The sequence below is a fragment of the Leucoraja erinacea genome, chromosome 7, assembly GCF_028641065.1.
Source record: "Leucoraja erinacea ecotype New England chromosome 7, Leri_hhj_1, whole genome shotgun sequence".
Lineage (NCBI taxonomy): Eukaryota > Metazoa > Chordata > Chondrichthyes > Rajiformes > Rajidae > Leucoraja > Leucoraja erinaceus.
The window spans coordinates 25849093-25867802 of NC_073383.1; the positions used below are offsets into that span (position 1 = coordinate 25849093).

General features: G+C 43.1%; 1 protein-coding gene across 1 annotated transcript in view; it reads left to right on the forward strand.

Moving 5' to 3' along the window:
• Positions 1–7822: 7822 nt before the first annotated feature.
• The window catches only part of gorasp2 (golgi reassembly stacking protein 2), a 34906-nt gene continuing 24018 nt past the window's right edge, over positions 7823–18710 (forward strand). The window contains exon 1 of the mRNA XM_055638028.1: positions 7823–7978. Within this exon, the coding sequence (XP_055494003.1) occupies positions 7916–7978 (63 nt within the window). The 5' untranslated portion in view covers positions 7823–7915. The remainder of the gene's footprint in view (positions 7979–18710) is intronic.

Below are 18710 nucleotides of genomic sequence, written 5' to 3' on the forward strand. Positions count from 1 at the left end.
TGATATCACACACGTGACCAGTCATATTTTACCTCTGACCTTAAACAAACATTGGCAGCAAAACATATAAGAATTTCATTTGATAAACTGAAAAATATATAAATCATATATACAGTACAAAACAATATATCTGTCATGCTTTCAGAACTAGAAGAGATGTATTCTACAATTTGTCATCTTTTTGGTCGCACATGTGACTAAGAATGGGCCAAGAATAAAAAAATAATGTAAATGCCAAAAATCTGATCATCAAGAGATAAAGAGGAAGAATAGACTTTATTGCCTTCCATCACAGTGAGGAATCCACTGTGGTGGATGTTTATGTTAATTTTTCTGTAGTTGTGTCTCTTGTTGCTTTTTTTTAGTATGGCTGTATGGTAAATCGAATATCACTGAACCTTAATTGGTACTCGTGACAATAAAATACCTTTGAAACATTATTAGAGATAATCATTGGGGGAGTTAGAGATAAACACAGCACGGAAACAGGCCCTTTGGCCCACCAAATCCAGGCCAATCCATTGTTTAGGGCGGACAGTGGCACAGTGGTAGAGTTGGTGCTTCACAGTGCCAGAGACCTAGGGTCGATCCTGATTGCGGGTGCTGTCTGTGTAGAGTTTATACTGTATGTTCTCCCCGTGACCCAGTGAATTTTCTCCAGGTCAAGTCAAATCAACTTAATTTGTCACATACACATACAAGATGTGTAGTGAAATGAAAGCGGCAATGCCTGCGGATTGTGCAAAAACTACAGAACAGAATAGAATCGATATTTACATGTCAAAAGACACAACACAACAATAAATTAGTGCAGTAATTTAGTCCCTGGTGAGATAAGAGCTTACAGATGGCCTGATAAGATGACCTGTGGGAAGAAACTCCATCTCACCCTCTCTGTTTTCACAGCATGACTGAAGTAGCTGGAACAGTCCGTTGCTGGGGTGGTAGGGGTCCCCCATAATGTTGCTGGCTCTGGATCTGCACCTCCTAGTGTATAGGTCCTGCAGTGAGGCGAGTGTAGTTCCCATAGTGCGTTCGGCCAAACGCACTACTCTCTGCAGAGCCTTCCTGTCCTGGGCAGAGCAGCTCTCAAACCAGATTGTGATGTTGCCAGACAAGATGCTTTCTACGGCCAGAGAGTAGAAGCACTGAAGAATCCTCAGAGAGACTCTGTATTTCCTCAGCTGCCTGAGGTGGTAAAGGCGCTGCCTTGCCTTACTCACCAGTGCGGCAGTGTGTGTTGTCCATGTCAGATCCTCTGAGATGTGGACTCCCAGGTATTTAAAGCAGCTCACCCTATCCACAGTATCCCCATTTATCTCCAATGGCGTGTACGTCCTCGGATGTTGTGCCCTCCTAAAGTCCACAATCAGCTCCTTTGTTATTTTGACATTCAAGAGGAGGCTGTTGTCCTGACACCAGAGTGCTAGATCAGCCACCTCCTCCCGGTAGGCCTTCTCATTCTTATCGGAGATCAGGCCCCCCACCACAGTGTCATCAGCAAACTTGATTATAGAGTTGGAGCTGAACCTAGCCACACAGTGTACAGTAGGGGGCCGAGGATGCAACCCTGGGGGGATCCTGTGTTCAGGGTGTATGTCTTCCCATCTTGACCACCTGGGGCCTGGCAGTGAGAAAGTCCAGGACCCAGGCACACAGGGGAGTGTTAAGCCTCAGTTCCAGCAGCTACTCAGCAAGTCTGGTGGGGACTATCGTATTGAAAGCTGAACTGGTCAATGAAAGGCATCCTCACATAGCCCCCCTTCTGGCTGTCAAGGTGAGAGAGAGCAGTGTGCAGAACCTGTGAGATTGCATCATCCGTGGATCTGTTCGGACGGTATGCGAACTGCAGCGGATCCATGTTGCGAGGGAGGAAGGCGCAGATGTGGTTTGCGATCAGCCTCTCGAAGCATTTCATGACCACCGAGGTGAGGGTCATTCAAACAAGCTGGAGAGGCATTCTTTGGCACAGGTACAATGGTGGATCTTTTGAAGCAGGCAGGGACCACGGACTTGGCCAGGGAGAGGTTGAATATTGTGGTGAGCACTGGAGCAAGCTGAGTAGCACAAGACTTAAGTATTCGCCCAGATATACTTAGATTAGATTAGATTAGATTTGTTTATTGTCATTCAGACTTTTCGGTCTGAACGAAATTTTGTTTCCCTGCAGTCATACATATAATTCTTTTTTAAAATGACAAAAACACACAGTCAACACAAATTTAACATCCACCACAGTGAGTTCACCAAACACCTCCTCACTGTGGTGGAAGGCAAAATCTTAAATCTGGGCCTACAGCTTTCCTCGTGTTCGGTTTCCTTCCATGTTCCAAAGGTGTGCAGGTTTGTAAGTTCGTTGGTTTCTGTAAATTGCCCCATGTGTGTAGGATGCTAAAGTGGGATAACATAGAACTGGTATCTGGGTGATCAACGGTCGGCATGGACTCTGTGATCCGAAGGGCCAGTTTTCACATTGTATTTCTAAACTAACCATCAACCACCTATTTACACTAAATGAACACTAATCCAATCCAACTTTATTCTCTCCATATTGTTAACCATTCCTCACAGTATTTACCACTTACCTTCTCAATAGGGACAATTTACAGAGGTTAAGTAACCTTCAAACCCATACATCTTTGGGGGCAGCTGGAGGAAACTGGAGCACCCAGAGGAAACCTACGCATTCTCACAGGGAGAATGAGCAAACTCCACACAGCCAGCACTCGAGGTCAGTATCAAACCAGCTCTCTGATGCTGAGAGGCTGCAGCACTACCCGCTGCAGCACTGTGCCGACTTACAGCAACAGCTGTAGAGAGTAATGTCCATGTCAATGACCTTTCATCAGAATTGGTGATGCATGAGGTTGCCGTTAGAGCTATGAAGCAACTGCATCCCAATAACCTGTGTGGTGAATGCTGCCTTTGATTTTTGCTGAAGTTCTTTAACTCTGACCTTCAAAGATTATTCTGAACATGGGCATGATCTGAAAAATAAGATTTGATTAAGCATAAGTAAGGCTAGAAAAAAGTACAATGTAAAATAAATGCAGCTCTAGATATCAGCAATCGTGGAATGATTGAGTTTTACATTAAAGGAGATAAGAATAGGTCCAAGACAAATGTTTTAACCTGAAATAAGGGCAATTCTGAGGACACAAAGATAGAGTGAGCTAACGTGAAATAGGTTAAGTGATCAATCAATGAAGTGGCAGAGATTAAAGGATAGCTTCTAAAATACTCAATGTAGATGCATTCCAAAATAGACAATAGAAAATAGGTGCAGGAGTAGGCCATTTGGCCTTTCGAGCCAGCGCTGCCATACACTGTGATCATGGCTGATCATCCACAATCAGTACCCCGTTCCTGCCTTCTCCCCATATCCCTTGACTACGCTATCTTTAAGAGCTCTATCTAACTCCTATCTTTAACTAGAAATGAAGGAAAAATTCCACTGGGAAGACCCCCCCCCCCCCCCCCCCCCCCCCGTCTGCTAAAATGAAAGAAAAAGCATCGAATTATGCAAATATTAGTGGCCCATTGTAGGATTGGACAAAACTACAAAATATTATATGATTAAATGAGGCTAAAAATGTAATTCAATATAGTAAGAATCTCCATAAAGTTATAATAAAGACCAATAAAGTGAGAATTGGTTCTATAGAAAGTGAGTCTCGGAAATTAAACAATTAAGAAAACTTTTCTAAGGGAAACAAATTACGACCTTGTCTGCAACATTGAATTCATTGATTAATAAATGCTGTAATTCCTGAACAGTTGGGTAAAAAAAACATGAGTCCTTGTGCATAGAGAGTAGTCCGGTATCAGGGGTTATGGGAAGAAGGCAGGAGAATGGGGTTAGGAGGGAGAGATAGATCAGCCATGATTGAATGGCGGAGTAGACTTGATGGGCCAAATGGCCTAATTCTGCTCCTATCAGTTATGACCTTATGAGAGCCATTAAAGTGATTATAAGCGACTACTAGGCTCAAGAATAGTCACACTAACAATAGACAATAGATAATAGACAATGGACAATAGGTGCAGGAGTAGGCCATTCAGCCCTTTGAGCCAGCACCGCCATTCACTGTGATCATGGCTGATCATCCCCAATCAGTACCCCATTCCTGCCTTCTCCCCATCCCCTGACTCCACTATTTTTAAGAGCCCTATCTAGCTCTCTCTTGAAAGTATCCAGAGAACCTGCCTCCACTCCCTGTAAATTGTTCCTAATGATGTGAGTGGATGAGAGAGTTGGATAACATACAGTGCATTCAGAAAGTATTCAGACCCCTTCACATTTTCCACATCTTTTTTCGTTACAGCCTTATTTTAAAATGGATTAAATTCAGTTTTTTTTTTATCATCAATCTACACACAATACCCCAGAATGAAAAAGCGAAAACAGGTGTTTAGAGATTTTTGCAAAGAAATTAAAAATAAATAACTGAAATATCACATTTACATAAGTATTTGTGTATGACACTCAATATTGAGCTTAGGTGCATCCTGTTTCCATTTGATTTTCCTTGAGATGTTTCTACAACTTGATTGGAGTCCACCAGTGGTAAATTAAATTGATTGGACATGATTTGGAAAGGCACACACCTGTCTATATAAGGTCCCACAGTTGACAATGCATGTCAGAGCAAAAACCAAGCCATGAAGACAAAGGAATTGTCCGTAGATCTCTGAGACAGGATTGTGTCGAGACACAGATCTGGGGACGGGTATAAAACAATATCTGCAGCATTGCACGTCCCGAAGAGCACAGTGGTCTCCGTCATTCTTAAATGGAAGAATTTTGGAACCACCAGGACTCTTCATAGAGCTGGCTGCCCGGCCAAACTGAACAATCGTGGGAGAAGGGCATTGGTCAGGGATGGTCTCTCTGACAGAGTTCCTTTGTGGAGATAGGAGAACCTTCCAGACAGCCAACTATATCTGTATATCTGCAGCACTCCACCAAACAGGCCTTTATGGTAGAGTGTCTAGACGGAAGCCACTCCTCAGTAAAAGGCATATGACAGCCCACTTGGAGTTTGCCAAAAGGCACGTAAAGGACTCAGACCATGCGAAACAAGATTTGTAGTGGCCATTTGGCTTTATTTTGTGTGTCATTAATTATGGCTTTTGCCTTTAAATTTTAGACTGCCTGTGATTATGTGGGTGGGATTTCTTATGTACTCAGTGGCGTGTTTGCTGCTGGGTTTTGTTGCGCAGAAGCTATTTCCTAGTTAGTTTAGTTCGGAGGACCGTAGTGGAAAATATAACTTTTCGACCATGTGAAGTTTTGCCGAGACATGGGAAGTTTTCTAATTTTTTTTAAGCAATAAGCTGAAGTTTGATGAAGTTTAAAATGTACGAGTAAAAGAAGAAGGTTGGATGAATATCTTGCTGTTTTTCTTCAACAATAAAGAAAGTATTAATTAAAAGACTGGGTGATGAAGATTTATCTTTTGAGAAGTTTTGAGCTGAAGGATGTGGAGAAGCTTGCTTGCGTATCGAAACAACATACTCCTAAAGCCATGTGCACTCCAGAGTGGCTAGAGGGCTAACGGAGCGATCTCTTGAATGTTATAATAATCTGCTGCTGCAAGATTCTCTCATCTGTTGAAACCAAGATTGAACTCTTTGGCCTGAATGCCAAGCGTCACGTCTGGAGGAAACCAGGCACCACTCATCACCTGGCCAATACCATACCTACGGTGAAGCACGGTGGTGGCAGCATCATGCTGTGGGGATGTTTTTCAGCAGCAGGAACTGGGAGACTAGTTGGGATTGAGGGAAAGATGAACAGAGCAAAGTACAGAGAGATCCTTGATGAAAACCTGCTCCAGATCGTTCCGGACCTCAGACTGGGGCGGAGGTTTACTTTCCAACAGGACAACGACCCTAAGCACACAGCCAAGACAACGGAGAAGTGGCTTTGTGACAATTCTATGACTGTCCTTGGAGTGGCCCAGCCAGAGCCCGGAATTGAACCCAATCGAACGTCTCTGGAGGGATCTGAAAATAGCTGTGCATCGCTCCCCATCCAACCTGACAGAGCTTGAGAGGATCTGCAGAGAAGAATGGGAGAAATCCAGATGTGTCAAGCTTGTAGAGTCATTCCCAAGAAGACTTGAATAATTGCCAAAGGTGCCTCAACAAAGTATTGAGTAAAGGGTCTGAATACTTATGTAAATGTGATTTAAAAAAAAAAAAAATTTTAATGTCTAAACTCCAGTTTTTGCTTTTTTATTATGGGGTATTGTGTGTAAATTGATGATAAAAAAAATAATTTAATCCATTTTAGAATAAGGCTGTAAGGTAACAAAATGTGGAAATGGTGAAGGGATCTGAATGCACTGTAGGACCAGTGTAAACGGGTGATTGATAGTCTGCGTGGACTCAGTGGACTGAATGGTCTGTTTCAATGCTGTATCTAAATTGAACCAAATTCCTGACTCTTAACGAGTATGATGTTCTTTGAGTGATCAGTTGCGATTAGGAAGATGCTGGGATTGATTGTTTAACTCTTACTCCAAGAGCTGGGAGATTTTGAACGTGATTTTTCAATTTCAAATATAAACTTTATTTGAGATTAGAAAAATATATACAAAACAGAAAATGTGCAAAAAAACTCTTAATACTTTCCTAGTGTCTGTACATTCAATATAGCTAGCATGATTATCAAAGGCACCAATGCAACCACAGTAATGAAAATTACCAGAAGGTGCAGAAGCTTGACAACATGCACCATCAGACTCAGGAACAGCTTTGTCCCCTCTGTTATCAGGCTTCTGAACAGTCCTTCTATAAACTGGGAACTGTCCAATTCAACCTGATCCTGTAGAGGACATTGGACTTTTGTCTATGGAACTGACGCGTAACAATGCTGAGAACTATATTCTGCACTCTATATCTTTCCTCTTGCTCTACCTATTGTATGCGAGTTGGCTTGATTGTATTTATGTAGTGTATCATCTGATTTGATGTGGTTTGCTTCAATGGCAGCAGATGGAGAAAACAGTGCCGCAGAGTGGACTGCGGTGTAGAGGGACCAGGTGTGGAGGGGCCAAGTGTGAGAGGTACTAGAGAGCAGGTGTGGAAGGAGCAAGTACTGGGGGAAGAGGGACCAGGTGCAGAAGAGACAGAGTACAGAGTACTTCGTGCAGAGGAGCCAGGTGCAACGGGAATAGGTGTGGAAGGACCAGGTGTAGATGAGCCAGGTACAATGGGACCAGGTGTGGAAGGATCGGGCGCCAAGGGCAATGGGACCAGGTGTGGAGGGAGCACGGATCAGGTGCCGAGGAGCCAGGGGCAATGGGACTAGATATGGAGGGACCAGATATGGATGGATCGGGTGTAATATGACCTGTATGGAGGGACCAGGTGTAATGGGACCTGTATGGATGGATCAGGTGTAATATGACCTGTATGGAGGGACCAGGTGTAATGGGACCTGTATGGAGAGACCAGGTGTAATGGGACCAGGTGCAATGGGACCTGTATGGATGGATCAGGTGTAATGGGACCTGTATGGATGGACCAGTTGTAATGGGACCTGTATGAGCGAGACCAGGTGCAATGGGACCAGGTGCAATGGGACCTGTATGGATGGATCAGGTGTAATGGGACCTGTATGGATGGACCAGTTGTAATGGGACCTGTATGAGCGAGACCAGGTGCAATGGGACCAGGTGCAGTGGGACCTGTATGGATGGATCAGGTGTAATGGGACCTGTATGGATGGACCAGGTGCAATGGGACCTGTATGGATGGATCAGGTGCAGAGTCGCATCAGAGCCGCGCATGCGCGGTGCCGGGGCGTACTGACGTGTCGGCGGCGGTGCCACGTCAGAGCTCGGCGCCACGTCCCGGGAGAGGCTGCGGGCGGAGCGGGCGGGCGGACGGACGGAGCGGGGCGGCGATGGGCGGCTCAGAGAGCGTGGAGATACCGGGCGGCGGCAGCGAGGGATACCACGTCCTCCGGGTACGTTGCTCTATGTTCTAAAAGCGCTTCCACCTGGCGCTCGACCTGTCGGCCCGCAGCGCCTAGTCGCCGCCGGCTGCCAGTAGGTACGCGAGGTCCCGGCCTCGGCTGCGGCCTGTTCCCCCTCTGGTGGATGCAGCGGATCCCAGGGCCAGTGTCTGGGCCGGGAGGCGACCGGGTGCAAGCAGACTTAGTCCGGCTCCTCGTCCCATCTGCCTGGGACACGCTTCTTCACACAGACATCACCCCTCTCCCTATTAACCAGCAAGACTTCCACTAACGCTGGAATCACAGCACGGTTTAAAGTTCTCAGATAAACTCGAATTTCAACTGGAGTTTATTTATTTTTACATTCAACTTTTAACCAAAAAAAAAGCAAATTAGGGATCTGATGTTCACTCACACACACACACACACACACACACACAGCTTTGCTTCAGCACAACAGAATATAGTAGGCATCAATACAGAACATATCAGTGTGTCCGTATACCATTATATAAATATATACACATGAATAAATAAGCAGATGAAGTGCAAATAAACAGATAATGGTCTATTAATGTCCAGAGATTTGATTCAGTTGAGTTTAATAGCCTGATGGCTGTGGGGAAGCAGCTATTTCTGAACCTGGACGTTGCAGTCTTCAGGCTCCTGTGCCTTCTCCCTGAAGGTGGCGGGCAGATGAGTGTGTGGCCAGGAAGGTGTGGGTCCTTGATGATGCTGCCAGCCTTTTTGAGGCAGTGACTACGATAGATCCCCTCGATGGTAGGGAGGTCAGAGCCGATGATGGACTGGGCAGTGTTTACAACTTTATCCAGTCTTTTCCGCTCCTAGGCGCTCAAGTTGCCGAACCAAGCCACGATACAACCGGTCAGCATGCTCTCTACTGTGCACCTGTAGAGGTTCGAGAGAGTCCTCCTTGACATACCGACTCTGTAATTTTCTCAGGAAGTAGAGGCGCTGATGTGCTTTCTTTATAATTGCATCAGTGTTCTCGGACCAGGAGTGATCTTCAGAGATATGCATGCCCAGGAATTTGAAGCTCTTGACCCTCTCCATCATTGACCCGTTGATATAAACTGGACTATGGGTCCCCATCCTACCCTTTCCAGTTCCTTGGTGTTGCTGGTGTTGAGAGCCAGGTTATTGTGCTGGCACCATTTGGTCAAACGGTTGATCTCACTTCTATGCCCTGACTCATCTCCATCAGTGATACGTCCCACAACAGTGGTGTCGTCGGCGAACTTGATGATGGAGTTTGCACTATGACCGGCTATCATGAGTATAGAGTATGCTTGCCTTCATTGCTAGTGGCATTGAGTATAAGAGTCAGGAAGTCATAAAGAAGCTCTATAAGACTTTGGGTACTGAGCGCAGTTCTGGTCACCCATTTACAGGAAAGATGTCCAAGCTTTGGAGAGGGTACAGAGGTTGTTTTACCAGAATATTGCATGGATTAGAGGGTTTCAGCTACAGGGGGAGGTTGGATAGACCTGCATTGTTTTCCCTAGAATGTCGGAGGTTGAGGGGAGAAGTATATAAAATTATGAGGCATTGACGTGGTGGACAGTCAGAACCTTATTCCCAGGGTGGAAATGTTCAAAACCAGAGGGCACAGCTATTTGTGTGAGAGAGAGCAAGTTTTATGGAGATCTGTGAGGCGTTCTTTTACACATAGTAGGGGATTGGAATGCATTGCCAGGTGTGGTGGTGGAAATGACAAATAAATTGAATCTTGAATCTTGAAGCAGATACGATATTGATATTTAAGAGACTTTTAGATAGATACATGGATATGCAGGAAATAGAGGGATATGATCATGTACAGGCAGGTGAGATTGTTTTAACTTGGCATAATGTTCAGAACATGGGTCGAAGAGCCCGTTCCTGTACTGTTCTATGTTAATAGACAATAGGTGCAGGAGTAGGCCATTCGGCCCTTCGAGCCTGCACCGCCATTCAATGTGATCATGGTTGATCATCCCCAATCAGTACCCCGTTCCTGCCTTCTCCCCATATCCCCTGACTCCGCTATCTTTAAGAGCCCTGTCCAGCTCTCTTGAAAGTGTCCAGAGAGCCGGCCTCCACCGCCATCTGAGGCAGAGAATTCCACAGACTCACAACTCTCTGTGTGAAAAAGTGTTTCTTCGTCTCCATTCTAAATGGCTTACCCCTTATTTTTAACTGTGGCCCCTGGTTCTGGACTCCCCAACATCGGGAACATGTTTCCTGCAAGAAGATCTGGTATCTGTCCAGTATACTTCTGAATTTACACCTTTGAATAGAGACCAATACTGTATATAGTGTTCCAGATGTGTTAACACATGCCTCTATAACAGTGGCAGGTTTTTGTATTCGGCACCTCATAGCACACAATACAATTCTATTAGCTTTCCTGTTACATCCTGTACCTGCTAACTAGCCTTTTGAAAATTATGCAATAGGGCATGTAGATCCTTCTGTTTCTCAAAGCTCTAATCTATCATCATTTAGATGCCATGCTTTCTTAATTTTTTCCTGCCAAAATGGACAATTTCTCAATTTCCCACATTTATTAGATATTTGTTCACTCATTTTCTACCAATATTTCCTTTTAACCTCGTCCTCTTCATGACTTCCTTTTAGAGCAAATCGTCCTCTTCATGATTTGCTCTCCTTGCTAAATGTTGTATAATCAACAAATTTTGAGAGAGAACTTGCATGTAATTTCAAAACAGCCGTAAAGGTTTCCATGTGTATATTAATTGGCTGAAGTGGCTACGATAGTTGTGGGACCTTCAGTCTATTTATAATTCTTCTTAGGCCCCCCCCTCCTCGGTCATAACTGACCATGGGTGTCTCCAGGGTTGGAGGACACCAGTGCGTGACTTTGTTTAACGTGGGGAGGCTGGTGCACAGACAGATCTGCCGGGATCCAGTGGCATGGAATCCAAGACGACCGGAGACCCTTTTCTGCTGCAGCCTTCATCTGCCTTCCCAGCCGTTGTAACGCTCCACTAACGTCAGTCATCATCCTCCGCCTGTTCCACTCGTTGACGTCTTGGTTGGATTTCTCTTTATCAGAATCCTGCCCCTCAACCTTACTGCCATGGGTGGCCCTACCAGGAACATAGCTCCAGACGGCATCGCTCTCAGGATCTAAGGACCACGATAAGGTGACAATCCACAATAGGAAACACCAAAATGGCAGATATCCCAAATCAACTTTTTTTGGCATCAGTCTTCACTGTGGATCAGTCTTTCTTTGGATAACAAATGGACTAATTTCAAATAACATGGATCAACTTGTAAAATGTCTCAATCACAAATGCTAAAGTATTAGAGAAACTCACAATGCTGAGGGCAGAGAAACTGCTGAGACACAATGTGCCCTACATCCGAGGGTTTTAAAAGAGACGGGTGCACAGTGACCAGGCTGCAGACCCACTGGTTGAAAACTCAGGGCTAGCTAAATTCTAGGATTGTTCCTGGTAGATTGGAAAACAATGTGCCTCGCTTGTTCAAAAAGAAAGACAAGATGGGGAACCTATAGACTAGTTAGTTTAGCATCTATGGTTAAAAATTCCATTATTGGTAACTAATTATTTAAGAAAGCTTTATGTCACTCCTGCAATCAGAAGAAGGTACAAGAGTCTGAAAACTATGACCTCCAGGTTCAGGAATACCTTTTTCCCCAACAACCATCCGACCATTGAACATTACAAATGGCAACTAAACCTCAAATAGCAATTTTTCTTGGTTGTGCTGAGTACTTCAGGCTTTTGTTTTGTACTAATATGGACTTTTGTTTTGTTTTGCATTAATATTGAGGTTTTTTATTTATTGAACTTTGTTTATTATGTAATCTATTGAGTACGGTGTTTGCAGACCTGTTGTGCTGCTGCAAGTAAGGATTTCATCGTTCCATTTTGGCACAATGCCAGCACTCTTTACTCTCTTGGTTTGATGAAACACAAATCCTATTTGACAGTCTTGAATTCTTTGAGGAAGTAACGGGGAGAGTTGATGGAGGAGAACCTATAGATGTCATGGTTTTTTTAAATTTCGAAAGGCATTTGAAAAAAGGTCACATGTGGCTGGTGTATTAATCAAGAGCTCAAGGTATCGGAGGATGTGTGTGTTGGCATGGATTGAAAACTAACTGTCACATAGCAAACAGACTTGGAACAAATGGGTCCGTTGTAGATGTAACGTGGGGTACCAAGGGAATCGAGGTGGGTTTAGGCGGACTGAGCAGAGATATTCAGCTGGCGGACTGAGCTGAAACACTGCTGAACACCTCCGCTCATTCCGTCTTAACCTACCTGATCTCCCAGTTGCTCAACACTAACTCCTCCTCCCATTCCCACACTTGCCTTTATGTCCTGGGCCTCCTCCATTGACAGAGAGAGGCCCAGCGCAAATTGGAGGAACAGCACCTCGTATTTTGCTTGTGGTATGAACATTGACTTCTCTAACTTCAAGTAGCGCTTGCTTTCCCTCTCTCTCTCTCCATCCCCTTCCCAGTTCTCTCACCTGCGGCTCATTCTGCGGTGTCCGGCTTTCTGTCTGAGCACTGCCACTATTGTCGGCTTGCGTTCCATTTTGCCTTTGGGCACTTTGTGCAGAGCAAGTCCTTCTGGGTAAGCATCGCCGCCATTGCCGGCTTGTTTCTGATGTAAACTTGGTGATTGTAGTTATTGAAATTACAAACTGCCTTGATTGTACGAGGAACTGAGTACCGAATTGTTTACATAAGTGCGAGTTTATGTAAGTCACAATTGCGCAAGTCGGGGAGTGTGTGTCAGCACCTCACGTTTTACGCGACGGTTAAGTTACTGAAAAGCAGTACAGAATTCGAAAACGCGCAAATTAAACCTAAATTTAGGCTAAAACTTGCGCGCTATTTAAAGAATACAGCGCATAAATTAGATTTTGGTATTAAGACAGCGCGTCATTTCAAAAACATATGTCAAGCACGTAAAATACGAGGTGCCTAAAGTTGCTGTTGCCAAGATTTTCGGCCTTAGTCACTTACTCCACCCATCTGCCAAACATACCACCCCTCCCTTGCCTGTATCCATCCATCGCGTGCCAGGCTTTGTCCCTTCACCATTTTCAGCTTTCTCCCCCCTCTACAGTCAGCCTGAAGAAATGTCCCAGCCCGAAACGTCGCCTATCAATTCCCCCCCACAGATGCGACCTGACCTGTTGAGTTACTTCCAGCACTTTGTGTATTGCTGGAAATTAATCAAAGTATTATTAAAGTTGCTCAAATTTTTGTGTAATTCTTAATACACATTGTTCTCCAATAGTACACCCCCTGTTCAAAACTGTTGTCATCGAGAAACTGTTTTCTTGAGGTAAGGATTGAGAAACTCAGAATAATTTTTAAAAGCAAATGTGAGCTTATCATGAGTTTTGTGAATGTATTGTAAAAGGTGAATCTCTCATCTTTTATTATTTTTATTTTTATGTTAATATTTCAGCAAAAATTATGTTTGTATCAAAGTGACCCATGTTTTGAGGTTAAAAAATGAAAATTATTCTGCTGTCACCTTATTGACTCACTGAAATAATTTGTTTGGTGGTTTTAGTTGATTCGTGTACAATTTTGCAAAATTAGATCTCCAAGATCTTTCAACGTCATTGTCCCTCAGGTTTGCCTCCATTTCTTCCATAACTTCCTATTTATTTCAATCCATTTTGGCATCTTCTCCATATGGCTGTTAGTAAGATAATGAATGCTTTCCTCTAACATTTTTGTAGTGCCTTGTTCTTTCTCGTCACCCTCTCATCTCCAATGTTCACATGATCAAAAGATATATGAGCTTGAAAACTAAAGTTCATGTTCAAGAACAGTTTCTTCCCAACAGGCTATTAAATACTGCAACCTCCAGATAAGGTCTGAACAACATAGACTCTGAGGCATTGGTATTGTCTTTTTGCACTATTAATGTTTGTTTGTTAATGTGTGTCAGTATGTATATACATTTTTAATTTATGATATAGTTTACGGAGAACTATGTTTACGTATTCTGTTTTGCTGACACCTAAGAATTTCATTTTTCTGGGACATGACAATAAAACACTTGACAACCCCGCTGCATCCCTTGTATCCCCGCTCTGTGTAAGAAGTTGCTTCAGCAATTACTTATTTTATCTTTTGGGCTTGCTGAAAGACAAATTTACTGTTCCCCATAAACCTCTACCTCTACCATCTACCTCTCGGTTCTTGGCAGTGCTTTTGTGAGTGATCGTATCCAGTTTTACTGCTCTACCAGTCCTCATAACAACTGCACACCATGATAAATACAGTTTGGTATCAAGATTTAGGATGCCCTCCATTTTTTTTGCGGCACCTTTCTTTAAATCAGTGCCACCATCATCAGACACTTTGTTCTTTGCTACATACTGAACCAGATAGTGTGTACCATTTTCTTTGATGTTGAATTTATAATTCCATGTCCATTCCACCATCAAGGCATGCTGTGCCACTGTCCTTTCCCCTCTACTGCTGGAACCATGTCCTCCTTCAGTCTTAACCATTAAGAATAGCATCATTGTAATTCTTCTTCTTGTGATTCATCGTTCTTCAGTGGTTCAAAAGCTCATACCTGCAAAATTATCTGTCCTGTATCCTTGTCCTATATCAAATAGCAATAGTTAAAATTGTATTCCTCATTTATATCCCCACAGTGCCCTCCATAATGTTTGGGACGGACTCATCATTTATTTATTTGCCTCTGTACTCCACAATTTTGGATTTGTAATAGAAAAAATCACATGTGGTTAAAGTGCACGTTGTCAGATTTTAATAAAGGTCATTTTTATACATTACAGCTGCGTTTATACATAGTCCCCCCCGTTTCAGGGCACCATAATGTTCGGGACACATGGCTCACGGGTGTTTGTAATTGCTCAGGTGTGTTTAATTGCCTCCTTAATGCAGGTATAAGAACTCCCGGCACCTAGTCTTTCCTCCAGTCTTTCCATCACCTTTGGAAACTTTTATTGTTGTTTATCAACATGAGGACCAAAGTTGTGCCAATGAAAGTCAAATAAGCCATTATGAGACTGAGAAAGAAGAATAAAACTGTTAGACATCAGCCAAACCTTAGACTTACCAAAATCAACTGTTTGGAATATTTAGAAAGAGAGCACTGGTGAGCTTACTAATTGCAAAGGGACTGGCAGGCCAAGGAAGACCTCCACAGCTGATGTCAGAAGAATTTTCTCTATAATAAAGAGAAATCCCCAAACACCTGTCCAACAGATCAGAAACATTCTTCAGGAGTCGGGTGTGGATTTGTCAATGACCACTGTCTGCAGAAGACTTCATGAACAGAAATACAGAGGCTATACTGCAAGATGCAAATCACTGGTTAGCCACAAAAATAGGAAGGCCAGGTTACAGTTTGCTAAGAAGTACTTAAAAGAGCAGCCACAGTTCTGGAAAAAAGGTTGTGGATAGAAGAGATGAAGATTAACTTATCAGAGTGATGGCAATAGCAAAGTATGGAGGAGGGAAGGAACGGCTCAAGATCCAAAGCATACCACCTCATCTGTGAAACATGATGGTGGGGGTTTTATGGCCTGGGCATGTATGACTGCTGAAGGGACTGGTTCACTTATCTTCATTGATGATACAACTGCTGACAGTAGTTGCATAATGAATTCTGAAATGTATTGACACATCCTATCTGCTCAAGTTCAAACAAATGTCTCAAAACTCACTCTGGTCTGAAGAAGGGTTTCGGCCTGAAACGTTGCCTATTTCCTTCGCTCCATAGATGCTGCTGCACCCGCTGAGTTTCTCCAGCTTTTTTGTGTAACTCTCAAAACTCACTCTGTGGCATAATCTTATGTTTCAAAAAGATCCCCTCTCATCCTAAATTCCACAGTATACAAGCCCAGCCGCTCCATTCTATCAACATATGACAGTCCCGCCATCCCAGGAATTAACCTCGTGAACCTACGCTGCACTCCCTCAATAACAAGAATGTCCTTCCTCAAATTTGGAGACCAAAACTGCATACAATACTCCAGGTGTGGTCTCACTAGGGCCCTTTCCTCCTATACTCAACTCCTCTTGTGAAGGCCAACATGCCATTTGCTTCACTGCCTGCTATACCTGCATGCTTCCTTTCAGTGACTGATGCACAAAGACCCCCAGATCTCGTTGTACCTCCCCTTTTCCCAATTTGACACCATTCAGATAATAATCTGCCTGTTATTGCCACCAAAGTGGATAACCTCACAATTATCCACATTAATCTGCATCTGCTCACTCACCCAACCTGTCAAGTCACCCTGCATTCTCATAGCATCCTCCTCACAGTTCACACTGCCACCCAGCTTTGTGTCATCGGCAAATTTGCTAATGTTACTTTTAATCCCTTCATCTAAATCATTAATGTATGTTGTAAATAGCTTGCACAAAGTGGGTGGGGATAATAGCGTTGATGTATGGTGATCAGTCGGAGACCAGCTGAATTACATGGGGAACAGAAAAATAGGATTATAGATGTAAGAGATGCAGATGCTTGAATCTTGAGCAAAAACAAAGTGCTGGAGGAACTCAGCGGGTCGGGCAGCATCTGTGGAGAAAGGTGGACAAATGGCATTTTGGGTTGGAACACTTCTTCAGACTAATCGGAATAGATGAATTGTAATGTATTAATAGCAATGCACTAATCCTGAATTTAATTAAGTACTTTAATTAAAATACATTGGAAAAATGTTGATAATCAATTTAATATTTCAAGTCAACAGTCTGAAGGGTCAGACCAGAAACACTGTCCATTTCCCTCCACAGATGCTGCCTGAACCACTGAGTCCAGGTTTTTGCTGTTAGATTTATATGTAGTAGGTTGAGAAGTTTCTGTGAAAGGAATGGGAGGCCTTCAACAAGGAAAACGTGAAAATGTCCCTGCAAAGACAAAGGATGTTTCTCCTGAATCACTTCTGCTCGTTCCCCTCAACCCTGACAATGTGCATGCAAAAAAATGTCTGGGCATGTGGCATCTACATGCTGTTTTGTACTTTAATGACCATGGGCACTGGTTTTCATAATCTTTCAACATAAATTATTTTTATATACACATTTTGATTTCTTCCTCCTTCCTTCAAACCCCACTTGTCACCATTGCCTCCTGATTCGTCTGGTCATCTTTTTGTTGAAATTCCTAATTGGGTTAGCCTATTTTCAGTTTCTTCAGCCCTATAACTCGTGTCCCTTCTGATACATGTAACATCGCACTACCACACCTCCGTAGCTGCATTTTTAGTGTCCCAATTTTTGATGTTCTGTCACCCTTCTGCCTCCCTTTTCATTTACGACCCATATTAATAGTTGCCTCCAGCGCTGAAAATTTTGATTATTCCTTATCTGTTTGAATGTTCATTTCCCTCAAATCTATGAAATGTCTTGATGTTAAATACACTATATAAATGCAAATTGTTAAAATTAAATGCAAAAGCTGACGCACAAGGTTAAATTTGTTGCTTTGGTGAAAGATATTTCCATGACTTCAAGCAAAGAGAGAAATGCACATAGAATTAAACGAGCAGATTAAACACAACATTGAAAGTTGTCTGCAATCATTAGTATCTGTAATGAAAAATATAGACCAGCTAGGGGTTAATAACAATCTTGGTTGAATTATTTTAGGCAGCTGCATATGTGGTTTGACCCCCAAAAAATTTGCTACAAAAGGTTTCTCAACAGTTTTTTGTAGTATCAGATGTGCTTAATAACATACCAAAAGTCTACCACAGTCAGACTACTGGAAAGGTCTAATTTTCACGATGACATCCAAGATGGCCGCCAAATCCTTAAAATACCCATTATTCCTTCATTATACATCATAGACAAATAATTTTGGTGCCTAACCCCATGTTTTGGGGATCTAAGAATTCAATTAGCATATTTAAATTATAGTAAAGTAAGGACATAATTGTGAAATCCAAGATTGCGGACCAACATGGCCGCTAAGCTATGAAAATGCCCACTACTAATTCATCATTCATCATAGCCAAGTCATTTTGGTGTCTAACCCCATGTTTTGGGGAGATAGGAATCCAATTAACAGATTTAAAATTTAGTGAAGTGATTACATTACAAAGTGATTACAAATCCCATAATACTTATATCTGAAAAATAACTTTGATCCGCATCAGATTTACAAATCGTCATTGTCACACTCTTCCTCCTGTAAAGGCTGATTATGTGGATTGTCACAATTCTCGTATTGAGATGATCCGCAAGCGGGCGTGCATGGTAGTCCATATCTGCTGCAACTACACCGTCTATTTGGCAGACAGTTGTGCAATTACAGTGGACCAATTGCAGGAGGCTTTCTAGGGCAGCACTTGCACAAACCGATTGTCCTCCAGTTTCCGTCCCCAATCCACCGCATTCATGTCACTCTCGTTGCCAATCCACACCATGATCTGATAATACACTAAGGCAATGATATTTAGTCGAGGATTCTGTAGGAAGGAAACTTTCTGGGGGGTTACAAATGACTTGGTGCAAACGATTTGCTTGCTAAGAAGGTTGCAGTGCAAAGAATCGGTACTCTTCCCAACAAACATAACTGCCATCGCCTTGCTCCCAAGGTCCTCTATGACATGTTTGTTTGATTTGGAAGCAGAAACACATTGGCACAGGTCTGGATGCCATCCGCAAGTTTCTGAAATGCTGACTTTTTGCCAACACTAAAAATGCACAAAGTTGTATCACATC